This window comes from Bombina bombina, chromosome 6, assembly GCF_027579735.1.
Source record: "Bombina bombina isolate aBomBom1 chromosome 6, aBomBom1.pri, whole genome shotgun sequence".
In the NCBI taxonomy this organism is placed as follows: Eukaryota; Metazoa; Chordata; class Amphibia; order Anura; family Bombinatoridae; genus Bombina; species Bombina bombina.
Genome location: NC_069504.1, coordinates 626730935 through 626751238, shown reverse-complemented (window position 1 = coordinate 626751238; position 20304 = coordinate 626730935). Strand labels below are relative to the sequence as shown.

Here is a 20304-nt window from a genome sequence, read left to right as displayed (position 1 = left end):
AACATTTACAGTTCCTCACCAGTGATGCAAACACGTATTTCTGATCCTTTTCCTGGAGAAATACTAATATGTCAGACAGGAGAACAGCCAGAACTTCTGCAGGGGAAAAAAATGGTTTGTTTTGTAAAGTTGGATAGATTCTCACAACTTTCCTAGTGTCACTGTGTCAAAACTAGGTTGTATTCTTGTCATTTGGTTTTGTAACTGAATGCTACGACTCTGACGTTGGTAATTTGTTATTATGTATCATGTTTTATATTACAAATGTTTGCTGGTATAATTAAAAGAAGCAGTTATCAGTCTGGTCCTTCAGCTTAAAAGTGACATTCTCATGCAAAGTGGTTTTAATGATATGTTTGTTTCTTCAATTCTGTGTAGATGGGGCAATCTTAAAGCCAAGAGAGTAAGCAGTGTTACTAAGCCTTGTAAAGATGGTGTTGATGGAATATAGGAAAAAAACCTCCTCCAGTAGGGTGTAGACTGGGAGAACTGGTTGTTCTTGGCACAGCAGGCTTGTGGGCTAGACTGACTAATGCTAGCAGCTTCATCTGACTGAAGTCATGCTAACAGCATAAATACAGTGTGTATGAAACACATAGTAACCACTAATAATACTGAATAAATTATACATGCATATTGAGTATCAACCACCAACCTCACAGTGTTTCTTTAGTATCTCTAAAACTTTCCATACAATAGAAAAAGTCTAAGATGCAATTCTACAATATCATTTTAATATGCTTTACTTAGATCTATTTTACACAGAATCATTATATTTTTCTTACTACAGTTACAGTGGGTTTGCATATATAGACACATTTAAATGGCAAAAATCATACAATTCCCGGTTTTCAGGTTTGTCTTAATACAAATGTAAAATTTAAACTATGCAGCTCTCTCAAAATGCTGCATGAAAGTGCAGCTACAGAAATGTTACCATATGGGGTTAAAGGGACATTGAAGTCAAGATTAAACTTGCATGATTCAGATAGAGTTTGTAATTTTAAATAACTTTCCAATTTACTGCTTCTCTCTGTATCTTTTGTTTAAAAGTATATCTAGGTAGGCCCAGGAAAGCAATGTACTACAGGGACCTAGCTGCAGATTGGTGGCTGCTTATATATAACTCTTGTCATTGGTTTACCCTAGGCGATTATCTACCTGTAATGCATTGAAGCTCCATCAACAAAGGATACAAAAGAATGAAGAAAATTTGATCATAGGACTAAATTAGAAATGTTTAAAATCGTATGCGCTATCTGAATCATAGAAGAAAAAGGTGGGGTTTCATGTCCCTTTAAAAAAAAAAAAAGTGACAAAAGGTCCTATGACATCACACAAAATAAGGATGTGTCCAATATGCTAAATTAAATAAATCATGGGAACAGCTATTTTCACTGAAGTCTTGCCAAAAAATCCTCATGGCTACATTAAAAATGTTAAATCTTAACTAAAAAAAAAAAAAAAAGTATAAATCCACTTTAAACTCCATTAAAGTGCTAAATTTGTGTACCCATTACATAGTATTTGAATCCCAGTGTTTAAAATAAAATGCTTGTTTAAATTTAAACTTGTGCTGCATTACCAAAGTGAGGCTAAGTCCTAAGCACAGAGCGTAAGTTTCATGCATTTGTCACGCACAATAACTACAGGTGGATAAATCAGAATACGGCATCCGCTAACCTGGGCCTGTTTTTTGTACACTCTGAACCCATAGAGCAAATGACGTCTGCATCATCAACTTACCTTTTAACCCCCCTTTCACTGGCTTCAGGAAAACAAAACCATCCCTAACCAATTTCCTTCTCTTCAGATCTTCCTTAGCAAACATCTGCCCACTCTTCATTCTCTGAATAGACTTGCTGTCTGTCTTGATGTAGATATCATTTAGACGTATCTTCTTTTCATAATTATTGACTTTGGTGTTTACCTCAGTTATTACATCTTTAACGAGATTTAAAGAATTTGCCACATCCTGATGCTCAGGTTCATTTTCTGAAACATGATAAAATATTCAACATTTCACAACCCCTCTTACTTTTTGTATGTTGCTTAAAACAAATACTAAATTATTATTTATGTCAATAACATTTCCAAAATTGCTAAAATGTAAACACAAGGGAGATTTTCACCCCCCCCCCCAGATTAGCGATAAGTAACAGCAGCAGCACAAGAATAATTAACAACAAAAGCGAGGGAAAAAAAAAATAAAGAAATAAAATGTCACCAATAAGGCATCCTGATGAATGGTTCTAAAAGAATAAATAGAAGCATCACCTATGTAGTAGATTCACGTCAAATATTTCTAGTTGTAAACAAATGTATTCATGCAAGAATGACAGCACACAACAGGAATTCCCTGTAGATGATATAAACAGGATCTCTCCTTACATATCTTCATGTCAAACAAAAAGAAAAACACAAATACAAGACTAAGAGCATGGAGGTAAATAGAAAGAAGAATCTAAGGAAAATGAGTTAAGATACAAGTATAGCCGTATGCGCACAGGCTATGGTATGGCTATAAATGCAAGGACAGGAAGAAGTGTTTCAAAGTGGCCGGGTGAGACAGTTTTGCCAACTCCTAGCTTGGAGGTGTGAAAGACAAAACAGAAATGTGCAAATAAAATAAATACATGAAAATAACTATGGTATAAAAAAAGTTTAAGATTAGTTTAAGCTTTAAGCTGCTTTACTTCTATTCTGCAGAACAGCTAGACAAGCAGAGTGATGGGAATAAGTCTGGGATTAAAAAAGCTTAAAGGTACAGTAAAGACCTTCAGATTGTTATTTAAAATGTTTAGTTATACATAATGAGTTAGATGCCAAGCTGTGTAAAGAAATGCACTTTATCTAATCTATTTATCTATATATATATATATATATATATATATATATATACACAGTATATATCTATATATATATATATAAATTCAAAGCAGCCAAATCACTCAGGATTTATCAAGAAATGTATTTGTGACATTTTGGGGGATGTACAGAATCCCCTTTCTCACGTCTGAGGAAGGGGATTCTGTACGTCCCACTTCTTGATAAATCCTGAGAGTGGTTTGGCTGCTTTGAATTTACATCTATACAGTATGTCACAAAAGAGAGTACACCCCTCACATTTTTGTAAATATTTTATTATATCTTTTCATGTGACAACACTGAACAAATGACACTTTGCTGCATTGTAAAGTAGTGAGTGTACAGCCTGTATAACAGTGTAAATTTGCTGTCCCCTCAAAATAACTCATAGCCATTAATGTCTAAACAATTAACAACAAAAGTGAGTACAACCCTATGTGAAAATGTCTAAATTGGGCCCAATTAGCCATTTTCTCTCCCCGGCATCATGTGACTCGTTAGTGTTACAAGGTATCAGGTGTGAAAGGGGAGCAGGTGTGTTAAATTTGGTGTTATCGCTCTCACACTCTCTCATACTGGTCACTGGAAGTTCAACATGGCACCTCATGACAAAGAACTCTCTGAGGATCTGAAAAAAAGAATTGTTGCTCTACACAAAGATGGCCTAGGCTATAAGAAATACAGCGGTTTCACAGGACATGTTCCACTCAGAACAGGCCTCGCCATGGTCGACAAAAAAAAGTTGAGTGCACATGCTCAGCATCATATCCAGAGGTTGTCTTTGGGAAATAGAAGTTGGCCTGCATGGCTGTCGTCCCAGAAGGAAGCCTCTTCTAAAGATGATGCACAAGAAAGCACGCAAACAGTATGCTGAAGACCAGAAGACTAATGACATGGATTACTGGAACCATTTCCTGTGGTCCGATGAGACCAAGATAAACTTATTTGGTTCAGATGGTGTCAAGCGTGTGTGGCAGCAACCAGCTGAGGAGTACAAAGACAAGTGTGTCTTACCTACAGTCAAGCATGGTGGTGGGAGTGTCATGGTCTGGGCCTGCATGAGTGCTGCCAGCACTGGCGAGCTACAGTTCATTGAGGGAACCATGAATACAAACATGTACTGTGACATACTGAAGCAGAGCATGATCCCCTCCCTTCGGAGACTGGGCCACAGGGCAGTATTCCAATATGATAACGACCCCAAACACACCTCCAAGACGACCACTGCCTTGCTAAAGAAGCTGAGGGTAAAGGTGATGGACTGGCCAAGCATGTCTCCAGATCTAAACACTATTGAGCATCTGTGGGGCATCCTTAAACGGAATGTTTGGGATCGCAAGGTCTCTAAGATCCACCAGCTCTGTGATATCGTCATGGAGGAGTGGAAGAGGACTCCAGTGGCAACCTGTGAAGCTCTGGTGAACTCCATGCCTACGAGGGTTAGGGCAGTGCTGGACAATAATGGTGGCCACACAAAATATTGACACTTTGGGACCAATTTGGACATTTCCACTTAGGGGTGTACTCACTTTTGTTGCCAACGGTTTAGACATTAATGGCTGTGTGTTGAGTTATTTTGAGGGGGACAGCAAATTTACACTGTTATACAGGCTGTACACTCACTACTTTACATTGTAGCAAAGTTTCATTTCTTCAGTGTTGTCACATGAAAAGGAATAATAAAATATTTACAAAAATGTGAGGGGTGTACTCACTTTTGTAACATAATGTACGCATTTATATGCACTATCATACTGGACTGGGTGAACATCCTATTATCATGTAAAATTCACAGCCCTTGGTGTTCTCCAGCACTCGCAGACAGCTGCACAGCTTTCAAGCAGTAAAACAGTTAATCCAAGACAAGCCTGGGATCAAAGCCCATAGGGAAAATTACAAAACAAATTTATTAACACAAGGCAAGACCTTTATGTGATCCTGGTCCTATCACCATCTGACCAAATGCTGTAACTTACTCTTGCATTTTGCTTTTAATCTAGCTGTGTGCTTGCAAGAGAGTGCCAGACTTTCTATGTGTTGTATAATATACAGGGCCGCCATCAGGGGGTGACAGGGGTGACTCCTGTCAGGGGCCCAATGGGCCAGGGGGGCCCCATGAGGCAAGAACTAAAAAAAAAAAAAAAAAAATTTTTTTTTTTTTTTTAATTTTGGCAGCCACCAGTGAGTACTACAGCAGAGTTAATTGAGCATGGGAAATGTTATTACAAGGAGTAAAGTATTAGCATTTGAGAGGATGTATGAGTGTGCACTAAACCGCTATGCACAGTGTGAGACAGACTTGGCACTTTGTTTGTACAGTGTGTGTCTGAGTCAGACGGCAGATCACTTTCATTTGCAGAGGAGCTAGGACTTACTTAGCAAATGTTTTTTATTTCTCTGTCCAATTTTGGATTGTAACTTCAGTGTGGTAGTAGTTGTATGGTGGGGCCAGGGGTCCATAAAAACACATTTTTTTAGCAGCAGTGTATTTATGATTATTTGACAATGCTGTAGAAATTATATATTTAAAACCATGCAGAAATGTTTCCTCCTCAATACACAAGTGGTAGGTGCCCTTTTGGCAGATATGTATATATATATATATAAATGACATTCCAGTTTACTGCCCCTTTATGCAAGGACTTTCCAGATGCAAGGAGGCATTTTATGTAAGATTTCTACATCTGCATAAAAACAGAATTTATGTTTACCTGATAAATTGCTTTCTCCAACGGTGTGTCCGGTCCACGGCGTCATCCTTACTTGTGGGATATTCTCTTCCCCAACAGGAAATGGCAAAGAGCCCAGCAAAGCTGGTCACATGATCCCTCCTAGGCTCCGCCTACCCCAGTCATTCGACCGACGTTAAGGAGGAATATTTGCATAGGAGAAACCATATGTTACCGTGGTGACTGTAGTTAAAGAAAATAAATTATCAGACCTGATTAAAAAAACCAGGGCGGGCCGTGGTCCCGACACACCCTTGGAGAAAGCAATTTATCAGGTAAACATAAATTCTGTTTTCTCCAACATAGGTGTGTCCGGTCCACGGCGTCATCCTTACTTGTGGGAACCAATACCAAAGCTTTAGGACACGGATGAAGGGAGGGAGCAAATCAGGTCACCTAAATGGAAGGCACCACGGCTTGCAAAACCTTTCTCCCAAAAATAGCCTCAGAAGAAGCAAAAGTATCAAATTTGTAAAATTTAGAAAAAGTGTGCAGTGAAGACCAAGTAGCTGCCTTACATATCTGATCAACAGAAGCCTCGTTCTTGAAGGCCCATGTGGAAGCCACAGCCCTAGTGGAGTGAGCTGTGATTCTTTCAGGAGGCTGCCGTCCGGCAGTCTCATAAGCCAATCGGATAATGCTTTTAATCCAGAAGGAGAGAGAGGTAGAAGTTGCTTTTTGACCTCTCCGTTTACCAGAATAAACAACAAACAAAGACAAAGTTTGTCTGAAATCCTTAGTAGCTGCTAAGTAAAATTTGAGAGCACGAACTACATCCAAGTTGTGCAACAAACGTTCCTTCTTTGAAACTGGATTAGGACACAAAGAAGGCACAACTATCTCCTGGTTAATGTTTTTGTTAGAAACAACTTTTGGAAGAAAACCAGGTTTAGTACGCAAAACCACCTTATCTGCATGGAACACCAGATAAGGAGAAGAACACTGCAGAGCAGATAATTCTGAAACTCTTCTAGCTTACCGGATCCCATAGGGAAAATGACAGCTTCCAGCATTACATCGTCTTGTTAGAATGTGTCATACCTCAAGCAGTAAGAGACTGCACACTGTTCCCCCAACTGAAGTTAATTGCTCTCAACAGTCCTGTGTGGAACAGCCATGGATTTTAGTTACGGTGCTAAAATCATTTTCCTCATACAAACAGAAATCTTCATCTCTTTTCTGTTTCTGAGTAAATAGTACATACCAGCACTATTTTAAAATAACAAACTCTTGATTGAATAATAAAAACTACAGTTAAACACTAAAAAACTCTAAGCCATCTCCGTGGAGATGTTGCCTGTACAACGGCAAAGAGAATGACTGGGGTAGGCGGAGCCTAGGAGGGATCATGTGACCAGCTTTGCTGGGCTCTTTGCCATTTCCTGTTGGGGAAGAGAATATCCCACAAGTAAGGATGACGCCGTGGACCGGACACACCTATGTTGGAGAAATGTTATATTCTCAGACTAAGATTGCTCAGTGTTTGAAATGAGACAGGTTAACTTAAAACTGTTCAGTTTACACTACAGCTGACTTAATTTTGAAATACATACCAACAAGCCTAAATCCTGCATTTAACCAGATCTATATATAGATATAACCTATATTTGAAGTGGTGCTCTTAGTTGGGGAAAATGAGGAAAAAAAACAAACAAACATATGTCAACCTTTTAAAAGTACTTTTCTTCATCTAGTCATCTACCCAGATCATTAATGTACAATTTTGAATTCACAGAATTTTTTTTTGTTTGTACATTTACAAATATGATTCTTTAAAAAGTGATCTCTTAATTTCTGATTTTTTTATCATGCATGTCACACACTGTTGATTTAGGGGATGCAAGGCACATAAATGTTTCCTCATGTGAGTGTTTCTGTGGGTGTCTGTGTTTATGTCTTTGTGCTTTGGTTTGGGTCTCTATGAGTGTGTATGTATTTTTTTTCTGTGGGTCTCTCTGTGAGGGTGGGTGTGTATGTCTTTGTGCATTTTCTGTGGATGTCTGTGAGGGTGTGTGCATATGTATTTGAGCTTTTTCTATGGGTGTCTCTGTGAGGGTGTGTGTATGTTTGTCTTTGTTTATTTTTTCTGGATGCCTCTGTGAGGGTGGGTGTGTATGTCTGTGTTTTCTGTGGATGTCTCTGTGAGGGTGTGTGTGTGTATGTATGTATGTCTGTGTTTTCTGTGGATGTCTCTGTGAGGGTGTGTGTTTTCTATGGGTGTCTCTGTGAGGGTGTGTGTATGTCTTTGTGTGTTTTCTGTGGATGTCTCATTGAGGGTGTGTGTACGTATCTCTGTCTGTGTTTTATGTGGTTGTCTCTCTGTGTGTGTATGTCTGTGTGTGTTTTCTGATGACAACAGCATTTAGTTGTCATCTTCCTTTACAAAAAGATAATCAGAACTCCATATTTTGTTTTCTAAATCTCCTTTTTTTACAAAACTGTAGTCTACCTCATTACTTGTCGTCAGGTCAATGTAAACAAGTGCTGAGTGTCTGTTTGGGTGTCTGAGTGTGTTTCTTTGCGTGTCTGCTCGAGTGTCTATATGTGAATCCTTATGTGTGATTGTGTGTGTTTCAGTGTACATTTTCAAGTATAAATAGACACTTAAGAATAAAGTGTATATATATGTTTTAGTCACTTGGTCAAAAATTGCACATGTCAAAGGAGCAGGGGGGGGGGGGGCCTGATCAATGGTTAAGTCAGGGGCCCCAAAATTTCTAGTGGCGGCCCTGATAATATATATATAAAATATATGTATGTTTGAACCCGGACAGGTTTACAGTAGTATAGATATAGGCACTCCATTCACTAAGAAGATCGCTAAATAATTGAACCCAGGATATAGCCCGGAGCCACAGGTACAGGGCTTATATCCTTTAGTGACATTGAAGTAAATATATGATGCTGTACTAGTCATGAATATCAATTGAATTTTGGAACTGTGTATCTGGCTAAGACTTTTGTATGGGTTAACTATTTGGTGGAGGGTAGTCCAAGGAGGGTTGCCACAGGCATAATAGCTCCAATTAGGTATTGATTTTTTTTCTTCCTTAAAATTATGAAAAGGATGCAGTCCGTGCATTGTTCTAAAGGGGAGTCTTGATGTTGCACATCATTGATTGAACTTTGGAATTTGGAAACAATGATATTTTTTATAGCATTTTGCAAGTAGATACAACAGCAGCCTTTGGATGCCAGAGCTATATCAATATATTTCGATTGGACACTACCTTTCCGGGAAGTGTATTTAGTAGTGGTAGTGGTTTTTGCATAGTGACACCATTAGTATGTTTTTATTATTTATTTAAGTGTTTAATACATTTTATATTTTTGGATGAATGGGAATCCTAGATTATCTTGGGTTGTTGTTATTTTATACAGAAGTTTGTTGTTAATGCCCATTTAAAATTGCCACAACTATTATATTTACATAACTACCACCTAAATGAACCTAAACAAACAAAATCACTACTTTTAATATGCAACAGGAAGGAAAAACTTGTACTGGCACCTGATGATACAAGATTAATTGACAAAGGAGGTGTAAATAAGGAGGGGAAAACGAATATCAGTGTGGAAACAAAACATTAAAGACCTAAAAACTCACCTTTAGTATACTGCAGTATTCTTTGCAACAGGACAGGATACTTTGTGATCCTTTGCGTTACCAACAATATACACTCAGGGATGCCCAGTCGTCTCACTACTGAACTGCTCATTTTTTTCTAAAAGACAAAATGAACATAAAGTGGTTGTTGTGCAAGTGATGAACAAAAACAAAATGTCCTTTGACTAAGGGAAGGTGCCACACCACATGATCTGATTGCGCTGTACCTTTATGAATGCTTGAAACCGCTTTTCCTTAGAGTGCAAATCTTTGAAATAATTCACTGCTTCATTGTGGTGTCCACAAAACTTGCCATATGTTTTCTTCATTCGCTCACCATTGTCACCCGAAAACTGTGAATAAATATTAGTCAGCCCTTAAACAGTAATAATGCAGGGAGGGTTAAATCATTGGTAAAGAACTAAACAAACTTATTAAAAAGATTGGAATCTCTGTGCTAGACCAAATAATAAGCATGTATTTTAAAAGGACATGAAACCCAAAATGTATATTTCATGACTCATGCAACAACTTTACAGTTTAATTCTATTCTCTAATGTGCTTCATTCTCTTGGTATCTTTGTTGAAGGAGCAACAATGCATTACTGGGAGATAGCTGAACGCTTCTGGCAAGTCAATGAAAAGTGGCATATATCGGCAACCACCAACAGCTAGCTCCCAGTAGTACATTGCTGTTTCTGAGCCTACCTAGGTATGAGTTTTAACAAAGGACACCAAGAGAACTGAGCAAAGGAGATAAAAAATTGGTAAGTTGTTTAAAATTGCATGCTCTATATGAACCATGACAATTTTAACATTTCTGTCCCTTAATTCAGATCAGTGTTAGCAGCTAGTGGTTATTTTTTCAAAGGCCTCCCCTGTGACACTTGTCCCCTTGCAGGAAAGAATGTTAAAATATTTTTATACCCCCCACCTCCAAAAAAACCCACCATGGATTTAACAATTTAAACCCAATATTTTCTTTCATGATTCAAATAGAGCAGGCAATTTTAAGCAACTTTCTAATGTATTCCTATTATCAATTTTTCTTCGTTCTCTTAATATCTTTATTTGAAAAGCAAGAATGTAAGCTTAGGAGCCGATCCATTTTCTGGTTCAGAACCTGGGTAGTGCTTGCTAATTGGTGGCTAACTGTAGCCACCAATCAGCAAGCGCTACCCAGGGTTCTGAACCAGAAAAGGGCCGGCTGCTTAACTTAGAATCCTGCTTTTTTTAAAAAAGATACCAAGAGAACAAAAAAAAATTGATAATAGGAGTAAATTGGAAAGTTGCTTAAAAGTGCCTGCTCTATTTGAATCATGAAATAAAAAATTGGGTTTCATATCCCTTTAACCACTGAGTTATAATCCAAATCTCTTATATTTTTGTGGCTACCAAGGGAAGCACAATAATCACTGCATACAGGAAATTAGATGAACAAAATAACAAGATCGGCTGAGTATCCTAGTTTGGTTTCACCAACATACTTGCATCACCGTCTCATTGAAAATGGTCCCATGAGTTTCAAAAACTGAATTTTAGAAGATATATTAAAAGCCTATTTCTATTATTTGCCTTTACAACACAATTTTGCATGGTAATAATGTTTTCTAGAGTTTGGTGTATACAGAGAAACGAACAACAAATCATCCTACACAGACCTGGTTTACAAGAATGTCCCCAATTCTCTTAATGATAAAATTCTTTTCACTTCTTTCTGCCATTGATTCTTTTTTTCTTTCAAGGATCCTTTGGAAGAACTGGCTATGAATGTTCAGCAAATCATCAAGGCAAGGGAAAATCTTTTCTAGAACGTTCTGTTCAAGTTGTAATTCCGTCATCATTCCGCGACTGTATACGTCACTCATGATCTTCAATGTTCTTACATGGTGCATTTCCGTTTGCATAAGTTCTGCGCCGCGGAATAAAGAAAAACAACTAGTAAGACTCATGGATTAAACTACCAACACCTAATCATGCTGAAATCTATGATCACGATAAATCCAATTCCAGACTACAGATTAGGGGGCAAAACCTAATACTTTAAGAAACAAAGAAAACATGATATATTGCTAAATTAAGTTAAAATACATAAAACTGTGATATGTTTTTGGTCCTCAAAATTAATTCATCGTAAAAGATAAAAACGGTTTACAATTTAATCACACTTTCTTCTCACTCTCATGTTGCTTATAGGGACAAGAAACCCACATTTTTTCTTTTATGATTCAGATAGAAGAAAATTTAAAATTCTATGCTCTATTATGACATTTGATTAATTCTCTTGATATCCTTTGGTGAAACTGTAGCAATGCACTACTGGGAGCTAGCTTAACACATCTGGTGAGCCAATTATAAGAGGTATGTATTGTGTGTACAGCCACCAATAAGCAGCTAGCTCAGAGTAGTGCACTGGTGGTCCTGGGCCTACCTAGGTACGTTTTTCAACAAAGGATACCAGTAGATGAAAAAATAGATAACCAAAGTTAATTGGAAAATTGTATGCTATCTGAATTATGAACGTTTAATTTTGACTTTACCATCCCTTTAGGTAAGATTTCCTTTAGCCTAGAATAAATAATGTATCAGTTTTTCTTTCAACAATTCTATGTGTTACACCAATTAATATTTAGAAAACAAAACAAGATATTAACAAATATATATGGCCACTGTAGTGTTGTGTAGCATATTGCTGTCAGTTTCTAAGATGATGGAAAGTGTAAGAAGTAAGCTTAATTCTCACATTTAGAAATACCCATTAGCGATTTTCATCAATAAAGGACTCATAAGAAGAAACCCTGTTTAAGGATCAGTAATGTTCTGCTGTCCGTTAGCTGATAGTTTATTATTGCTTGCCTAACTGATAAGAGTTACATTTTATTGTCAATATCTGTCCAGCAGTTTTACACTTTTGACTTTCTGTTTCTCTTGCAGGAACATATCTTAGATACTAAACCCACATTTTTTATTTCATGATTCAGATAGAGCATGACATTTTAAGCAACTTTCTCATGTACTCCTATTATCAATTTTTCTTCGTTCTCTTGCTATCTTTATTTTAAAAAGCAGGAATGTAAAGCTTAGGAGTTGGCCATTTTAGGTTCAGGACCCTGGAAGCGCTTGCTTATTGGTGGCTACATTTACCCAATCAGCAAACGCTACCCAGGTGCTGAACCAAAGATCGGTCAGCTCCTTAGCTTTGCATTTCTGCTTTTCAAATAAAGATAGCAAGATAACTAAGAAAAAATGATAATAGGAGTAAATTAGAAAGTTGCTAAAAATTGCATGCTCTTTCTAAATCATGAAAGAAAACATTTGAGTTTAGTATCCCTTTACTAATCAACATATATACAACAAATATTGAGAGATACATCTGAGAAATATAAGATGCTCTTTTTTATTTTATTTTTTACTTTTATTTTAACTTTTATTTTAGTCCAATATCATAGGTGACTTTTATCCACTCCTTGATTCCTCTATTATACAGGTTTTACTACAGTCCACTAAGGACATGTTCAGGTGACAAAAATACCACTTATAATGTATAATAAGCACATACCAATCTCAATAAAAATATTTCTAAAATAAAGAAGTGATACATTCACTTTGCTTATGATCTTAGAACGATTTCACTACTAAAGCTCAAATGCTTTCAGCTTTACTATTTTAATTAATCAATAACCTAAATTCCAAACACTATGCACTGAAAATCAGGATTATTTAAAGTTATTTCTAGGTTGAAAACAGGTGTGTAGAGAGATAATGAAACTCAATGAAAAGAAATTAAACATTTGGCAGGAAGCAAATAGTGCTGTAATGGTTAAAACATAGTCAATGAGCAAAGTCAGATTTTGATGAATCCTAAGAGTCCCTGTGAAATCCAGTTGGGTAATTGACAAGCAATCAAAGACTGCAGAAGTTCTAAAATTGCACCTCTCCCAGGAGATGGAATAAAGAGAAAATAAACACTTTATTTTAAATGTAAAATATTTAATTATGTGTAGTAAAACAACTTTGCAATAGACTTTCATTATTTATTTTGTCCCCTTTTCCTGTACTCTAACTCTGAAAATTGTTGGTTTTCTTAATTCTTCGGAGTTTCTTTATAGCAAAATTCTGTGATTTTCCATTAACTATCTTGTCTTCTGATTACCTTATCACTATTTTACATGCAAAAAGGTATAATGTTGATAGATGCAACAAAAAAAAAAAGAAATTCCTTTGTGCCGTCAAATGGACAAAGTAGCAGATGAGACATTAAACTTTAGAGGAAAGAACACAGACTTTCATTTCTTGACCTTCCATTGTTCAATATTATTTATTGTCAAGCATTTACCATATATCACATCCTGGCGTTTCACAACGTCTTTCTTTTGCTGTCGAAGGAACTTGCTGTCCACAACCTGGCTCCAAGACTCTGACTCTAGTTGTTTGGAATCCGTCTCAAATTCGCCCATGAGCTGTCCCTCATTCATGTCCATTCCTACAGCAGAGCAATGATCTTTTTAGCACTTTCCCATGTCTCATGTCTGTTAGCCCTATAGTGGTAAATATTAGATTTCGGATACCTCTGAAAATGGAAGAAGGTGAGCCCTCATGCGGTTTGGCTATTTTCAGAGTCAAATGTATTCTTGTGAAGCTGCAAAACACTAGGATCTGTGTAAATCCAGATCCTAGTGAATAGCAATTCCACAAGAATAGATTTGGCTTTGAAAATAACTGAACGGCATAAGCTGCCGCCTTATTTAATAGATATGTGAATTCGGAGGATTCAGATACCTCCGAAAGCAGAATATGTAGGCACATTTTACATTAAATGTATGTGTCTAACTTGATTTAATCTCATCTCCATTGTGTATGGAAAACCTATAAGAGAGACTAAAGCTACAAAAAAATCTCAGTTTAAAGGGATATTAAATAGTAGGAGATATTAATATAAAACGTTTAATTATGTATAGCTAAATAACTTTGCAATATACTTTAATTATTTATTTTTTCCCCTTTTCCTTTAATTTTAACTCAGAAAATTGTTGGACTTCAAAATTCCACTGAGTTTCAGTAAAGTAATGTACACCACCATGTTTGAACTTAAGTTTTCAACATATCATCTGTCTTGCTGCAAACAATGAGAGACAGAAATAAAACAAGCAATAAAATACAACCTTGTTTACACAATTTCTATTTTATTGCTTGGTTTATAGAGCTTTCCCAACTTGTTCTCAGCAGAAGATAGAGATAAATAGAAAACTAGTTAACATATGGTGGCTCCCATTATTTTATAGAATCTAGAGTACTTTATAAAAACTTAACTTTTACACTTCTATTTTCAATATTTATACAACTATTAGAAATGTAAAAATACATCTACATATTATTCTAAGGCTAATCTTTAGTATTTACTGTTTAACATCCCTTTAAAACCGAATGTGACTTGAGATTCAGATTTTCAATTCTAAATCTTTAAGCTAAGATTCTACAAATACAGGTAGCCCTCAGTTTACGCCGGGGTTAGGTTCCAGAAGGAATGGTTGTAAATCGAAACCGTTGTAAATTGAAACCCAGTTTATAATTTAAGTCAATGGGAAGTGAGGGAGATAGGTTCCAGGCCCCTCTCAAAATTGTCATAAGTAACACCTAATACATTTAGTTTTAAAGCTTTGAAATGAAGACTTTAAATGCTAAACAGCATTATAAACCTAATAACATAATCACACAACACAGAATATATAATTAAACTAAGTTAAATGAACAAAAACATTTGCTAAACAGCATTATAAACCTAATAAAATAATCACACAACACAGACTTCACTTGCATTTTTTCTGCAAACAGTTCTTTCTATGCATTTCAATCTGGACTGATTTATAGACAGGAAGAGCTTGTTCCTTTGAAATCTGCTCGATAGCTCAGGTCTGGTTAAACTGATTAATTTCAGCTTGCTTGGCTTTGCTGCAACACAAGCGGACAGCTCCACCTACTGGCTATTTTAATAAATGCACTGCTTCTCAATGCTTTTCAATAGCAGTCACATGACTGGAAAAAAAGGTTGTTATTCTGAAACGGTGTAAATTGAACCGTTGTAAAATGAGGGCCACCTGTAATCAGAATCAGAGATCAATTTCAGAATTAAAATTCCAATATATATGAAGGCTTCAGTTGATGTGATACCTACAAAAAAGGCTAGGAAGAAACTGCTTACTGAAGTTTTATAAAGTTACAAGAAAAAGATTATAAAACTTGTTCTACCACAATAATGGGCCATTACCACCATTGCTGAGAGGGCAGACACTATCAACCAACTTTTTTAGCCTGAGCAGACAGACATTTTTTTAGTGAGTGAGTGTGCTTCTTACCCTCATCAATAAGAGACTCCATTGACTCATGAACTTTGCTGATTTTGTGCAAAGAATCTGTAGACTGAGAGAGAACTTTCCAAGTACCTGCAAGGCCTTCATCACATCCAATTCTACAATGGAAACAAGATTACTATTAGGGTACTTTACTTCTTATGCACATTGTACAGTATTTAGCGATATACATAGATAGATATATATAAATATATATATATATATATATATATATATATATACACACACATATATATATATATATATGTATGTATGTTACAGGTAAAGTCAGAAATCCAGGTAATCCTAGGATTACCCGGGTAAACCTGACATTAAGTGGCTCTGCCTGGGGGTTTCAAGGAAGGCGCCCCGCATTGAACCTCGGGAAATAAGGTTTAGGAGGAGAGCTTTGTGTGAATTAGAGTGTATCGTATATATGTTTGATGGGGTGACTCGGAGAAGAATTATCATGTTACATCAGGCTTTACCCACAGCCACTTGGGTAATGTCAGGTCCACTAGGACTATTAATACTATTGCTTATCAAAATGTAAAATGTAAATACTCTATATATCCATTTGGCTAAAATAAAACAACTAAATTGAGCTTTACCTGCCTCAGTTTACAGATACAATATACTTAAAGTTCCACTAACCCTGCAATATTTTGTGTTGAGATGCTCTTGGATATTGAGAGGGATGTTTGTGATCTCCTATTAATCATTAGTGTTGAAATGGTATTTTCATCTGGTGCAATTATTGCTGACCGCGGCCGCTCCTTCGGTTGTGAGCCTAAATTAAAAAATAAATAAATACATTTTATACAAATTTTACTGAATCATGACCAGAAAAGTAACCCTGGTTATAAATATTCATTTTTTAGCAACAATAAGTAGTAATGCATTAAAAAGATATGTAAACAAAAAGGAGATTAAACATTACTAAGCCTTCCGCTAATGACAGTTATCACTGATTTAGTGATAGATTTAACTGTGCACAGACAATAAGATTATATATGCCCTGGGCACCCTAGTTCAAACACTGTGCCTGTCAGAGAGCCAATGGTGACATTTATTTATCAACATTGATGAAAACTGTGTAACTGGCTGAGCAATATATGCTCTATAAACAGGTGCAATATTTGAATAAGTGTGCACGGGGCATATGTTAATATACTTGCGCACAGCTAAAGGAAGCCTTGAAACAGTGATAACTTTTACTAGAATTATTTTTGCGAATACTTGCGAAATGCAGAAACGTGAGTGCCTTTGAAGTTAGAGTTTTTTGTCCCTTTAAGTCATTAAGGCCTTTGAGATTAGTTTACTGGCCTCGCTTAGCTGGCAACATGCCATTACTGTGAGATTCAACAAGATATAGGGCAACCTTAGCGTAACAAATACCTGTGAACTCAAACATATACATTTATTTAAGACATTTATCTAAGCCAGTCTATGAATGGCTAAGACAAAAATGTAGTTTTCCTTGGGATCTACTGCAAGAAAATCTTATTGTGTCAAAAACCTGTGAAAAAAATCTTACTGTGAAATAGCTACAAACATTTCCAAAGCAATGAAGATGTTAGGGGGTACTACTGTCATCAATGCAGGACCCCAATTCTAAAAAGGTATGAGCAGCTCTAAATGTGCAAGGTAAGCCCTCTATTGCATGCCTTAATCCAGGAAAAGGGGAGAGGAACATTTTTAATTTTAATAATAAAGCAGAAATCACTAGATTAAATAGAAATAAAGCGTAAAATCTCTGTGCATACTATATTAAATACTAGGGATGTGCCTTTGGAACCTTTGTGAGAAACCAAATGGGGAAGTAAACAGCGGCTCGTGCCCCTTCAGATGTTTTTTTGTAGCCGTATTGATTCTTGTAAAAGATCTGGATTTGCCCAGATCCGAGTGTGGGGATCTTTACAGGTATCAATCCGGCTACAATAATATCCAAAGAGCATGAGCCGCTGCTTACTTACTCCTTCGGATCCTCACGAAGGATAAAATACACATCCCTATTAAATGCTCCACTTGACTTTAATTTTCATTGAGAGACTCAGAAAATGGCCCCCAATAAGCTACCGGGCTTTCAATGTACATTTTCCACAGAGGAACAGTCAGAACTCAAAACAAGCTTTATTGCATTGCCTTGAAAACAAACACACTAATATATTATCTCTGCTTTTTCTTTATTCCATAGAAAATCAATAGATAGGACAAGGCTCAATAATGATAACCTGTCTTCCCCTCTTTGCTCTTAACTTTTGCTACCTTCTTTATTGTACTGGCAACCTAGTGAGGGCTTCTCCACCTGTGTATAGATTATTAGTCAAAACCATTCTCTAATCTTCATGTCTAAATAAAAGGCATCCTTGCACTTATGTAGAGAGCCTTTTCATTTCCACAAAGCATACGTTAGGACACATTAAAATGACTACACATGACGTGTTGCAGTGTTACTCGCCATGAATGAAAGTCACAGTTGGCAAAACTTTAAAAAGTCTTTCAATTTATAACTAGGACATTTTCGGATTACCTTTGTATATGGCATCATCAGTGTATTACCACTGGTTAAACAGGATCTACTTACCCTTGTTCCTCATGATCACTGGTAGTGAAGACGAATCATGAGGTTGTGGACCCTATTTTGTACAATAAAATAAAAGTTAGCATGGTGAAATGAAATTACTACATTTATCCCTTAAATAACTAGATTTATTCATAACATAAAATAATTTCTTTATACTCAAACAGATCTATTTAAGAACCAGTGGGTATATTGCCTCCTACCACATATTGGTTGCATAGGAGTCTGGAGCGGCATTGCACAAGAAACCTCTTGTGCAATCTTAAATATCAGTGTGATGCAACACTGCAAGTAGTGTTCGCAGACAAAGAGGTTCACAACTTGCGAACCTGTCCACCTGCAAGGATTATTATTATTATTATCAGGTATTTGTAGAGCGTCAACAGATTCTGCAGCGCTGTAAACATAGTCGGTGTACAGGATAGCTTTTGTAGGGGTCAAGTGGGTAGAGGGTCCTGCCGAGAGTTTCACTGTTGTAGTCGGCTCTTGTGAAGAGATCTGTAAACAGCTGGGCCCATAGGCTTACACTCTAAGGGGTTCAAGGGGAAAGCAGTGGAGTTAGGAAAGGTTAGTGTTGGTTGTATGCATCCCTGAAAAGTAGAGTTTTTAGGGAGTGCTTGAAGCTGTTAAAACTAGGGGAGAGTCTTATGGAGTGAGGCAGGGAATTCCACAAGATGGGGGCCAGTCTGGATAAGTCATGGTAAACTTTGCCCTTAGTGTAGGTAAAAACATTGCAGATGACTTCAGACATACAACTAAGCTAAGAACTATTTGTAGACAAAGAGATGGAGAAGTATTATAGTTTCCAAACAGACCAAACAAAAGCCACAACAAAAGTGTGTATGGTGGCCATTTAAATTATTATGTATATTTTTTTGTACAAAGAACATATGATCTTTCTCTTACGCTCACATAAGACCATGTGCAGGAACTGGTGGGCCAGTACAAAAGTAACCAATATGAAGCCATTTTTGGGAAGAAAAAAGTATTTGCCTAGGTCTGAGGAAGGTCTGCAGTGTATCCAACCGAATGCTGTTTGCAAAGTTGAAGTGAACTGACAAAAGTGAGTAAACATATTCAGGAAAGACCAGAGGGCTGCCATTAATACGTGTTAAATAAGTGTTAGAAGCTACACAATAAGAAAAATCTGTAGCTTTCCTATGAATGTAATCCATAAGTGAATCAGAGCAAATCCACATCCATTGGGCTAAAGAAGGTTTGGACGCAGTTTTTTTATTTAACAAAATAAATTAAGGGCAAATAGCAATCAAATTTTCTGCAATCCATAGATTGCAGAACATTAGAATAAACCAGTGTAGATGAGATTTCGACAGAACGTCAGGACAATCTAGCAATAAAGAGATTCCCAAAACCACCAAATCGTCAAGAACAGAAAACTGTCCAAAATCTGTCACGGTTTACTTCTGACAAAGACGCAAGCTAAAATGAGTTAAACATTTTAAAAACAATTTTTGTATAAGTGCAATGGTAACAGAACCAGAATGACTGGTGAAAGGCTTGGAGGAAAAACTATGGAGGGAAAAGACCGAGGACATAATACAAACACAGTGATATAGTAAGATGAAACGATTCTCTCAACCACAAATAATTCTATATAATAAAGAACAATCTGAGCCACATTATTTTTTATCTGGAGCAGGAATATAGATAGAGTACACAGCAATGGAAAATTATTCTACATTCAAAACACACTGGAACAACCAGACGTTGCTTCATTGCGTGAATAACATAAAAAAGGATACCATTTAGAGAGTAAGGCCATAATCAAATAAATCCAGCAAATCCAGAGAAACACCCCTGTGGTTTTTGGCCAGCATGGTGAGCACTGTGAAGTTCCTACCTACACCATGTGGAACAAGGCAATTTACATTCTATTTCCTGAATAAGATAACCCAACAGTATAAGATACAGTATACTGTAGTAATGCTAAATATTCTTAGCCATCAATCAGCTAAAAGGGTGTCAAGCTTGTTGTAGGTTAACACCACACCTTTAGGAATGTGTCCAAATGCCTCAGGAATGGAATTTCTTAATTACAACTCATAAACTTGCTCATTTTCATTTGTTTTTGCTTAAATTAATCTGTGGCATGAAAATATGAAGCTTTAAATGAGTTTAGATTTTAATTCTTACAAAATAAGCTATAGT

At 36.6% G+C, this 20304-nt stretch overlaps 1 protein-coding gene across 7 annotated transcripts in view; it reads right to left on the bottom strand.

Moving 5' to 3' along the window:
• AKAP13 (A-kinase anchoring protein 13) overlaps positions 1-20304 on the bottom strand; it is a 521925-nt gene that overhangs the window by 29940 nt on the left and 471681 nt on the right. For all 7 annotated transcript variants that reach the window (XM_053717637.1, XM_053717639.1, XM_053717640.1 and 4 more), the window contains 9 exons: positions 18139-18190; positions 16206-16341; positions 15558-15670; positions 13541-13687; positions 10866-11116; positions 9432-9557; positions 9205-9322; positions 1747-1995; positions 20-96 (listed from right to left, as the gene is read on the bottom strand). In XM_053717637.1, coding sequence (XP_053573612.1) covers positions 20-96; positions 1747-1995; positions 9205-9322; positions 9432-9557; positions 10866-11116; positions 13541-13687; positions 15558-15670; positions 16206-16341; positions 18139-18190 — 1269 coding nt within the window. The remainder of the gene's footprint in view (positions 1-19; positions 97-1746; positions 1996-9204; positions 9323-9431; positions 9558-10865; positions 11117-13540; positions 13688-15557; positions 15671-16205; positions 16342-18138; positions 18191-20304) is intronic.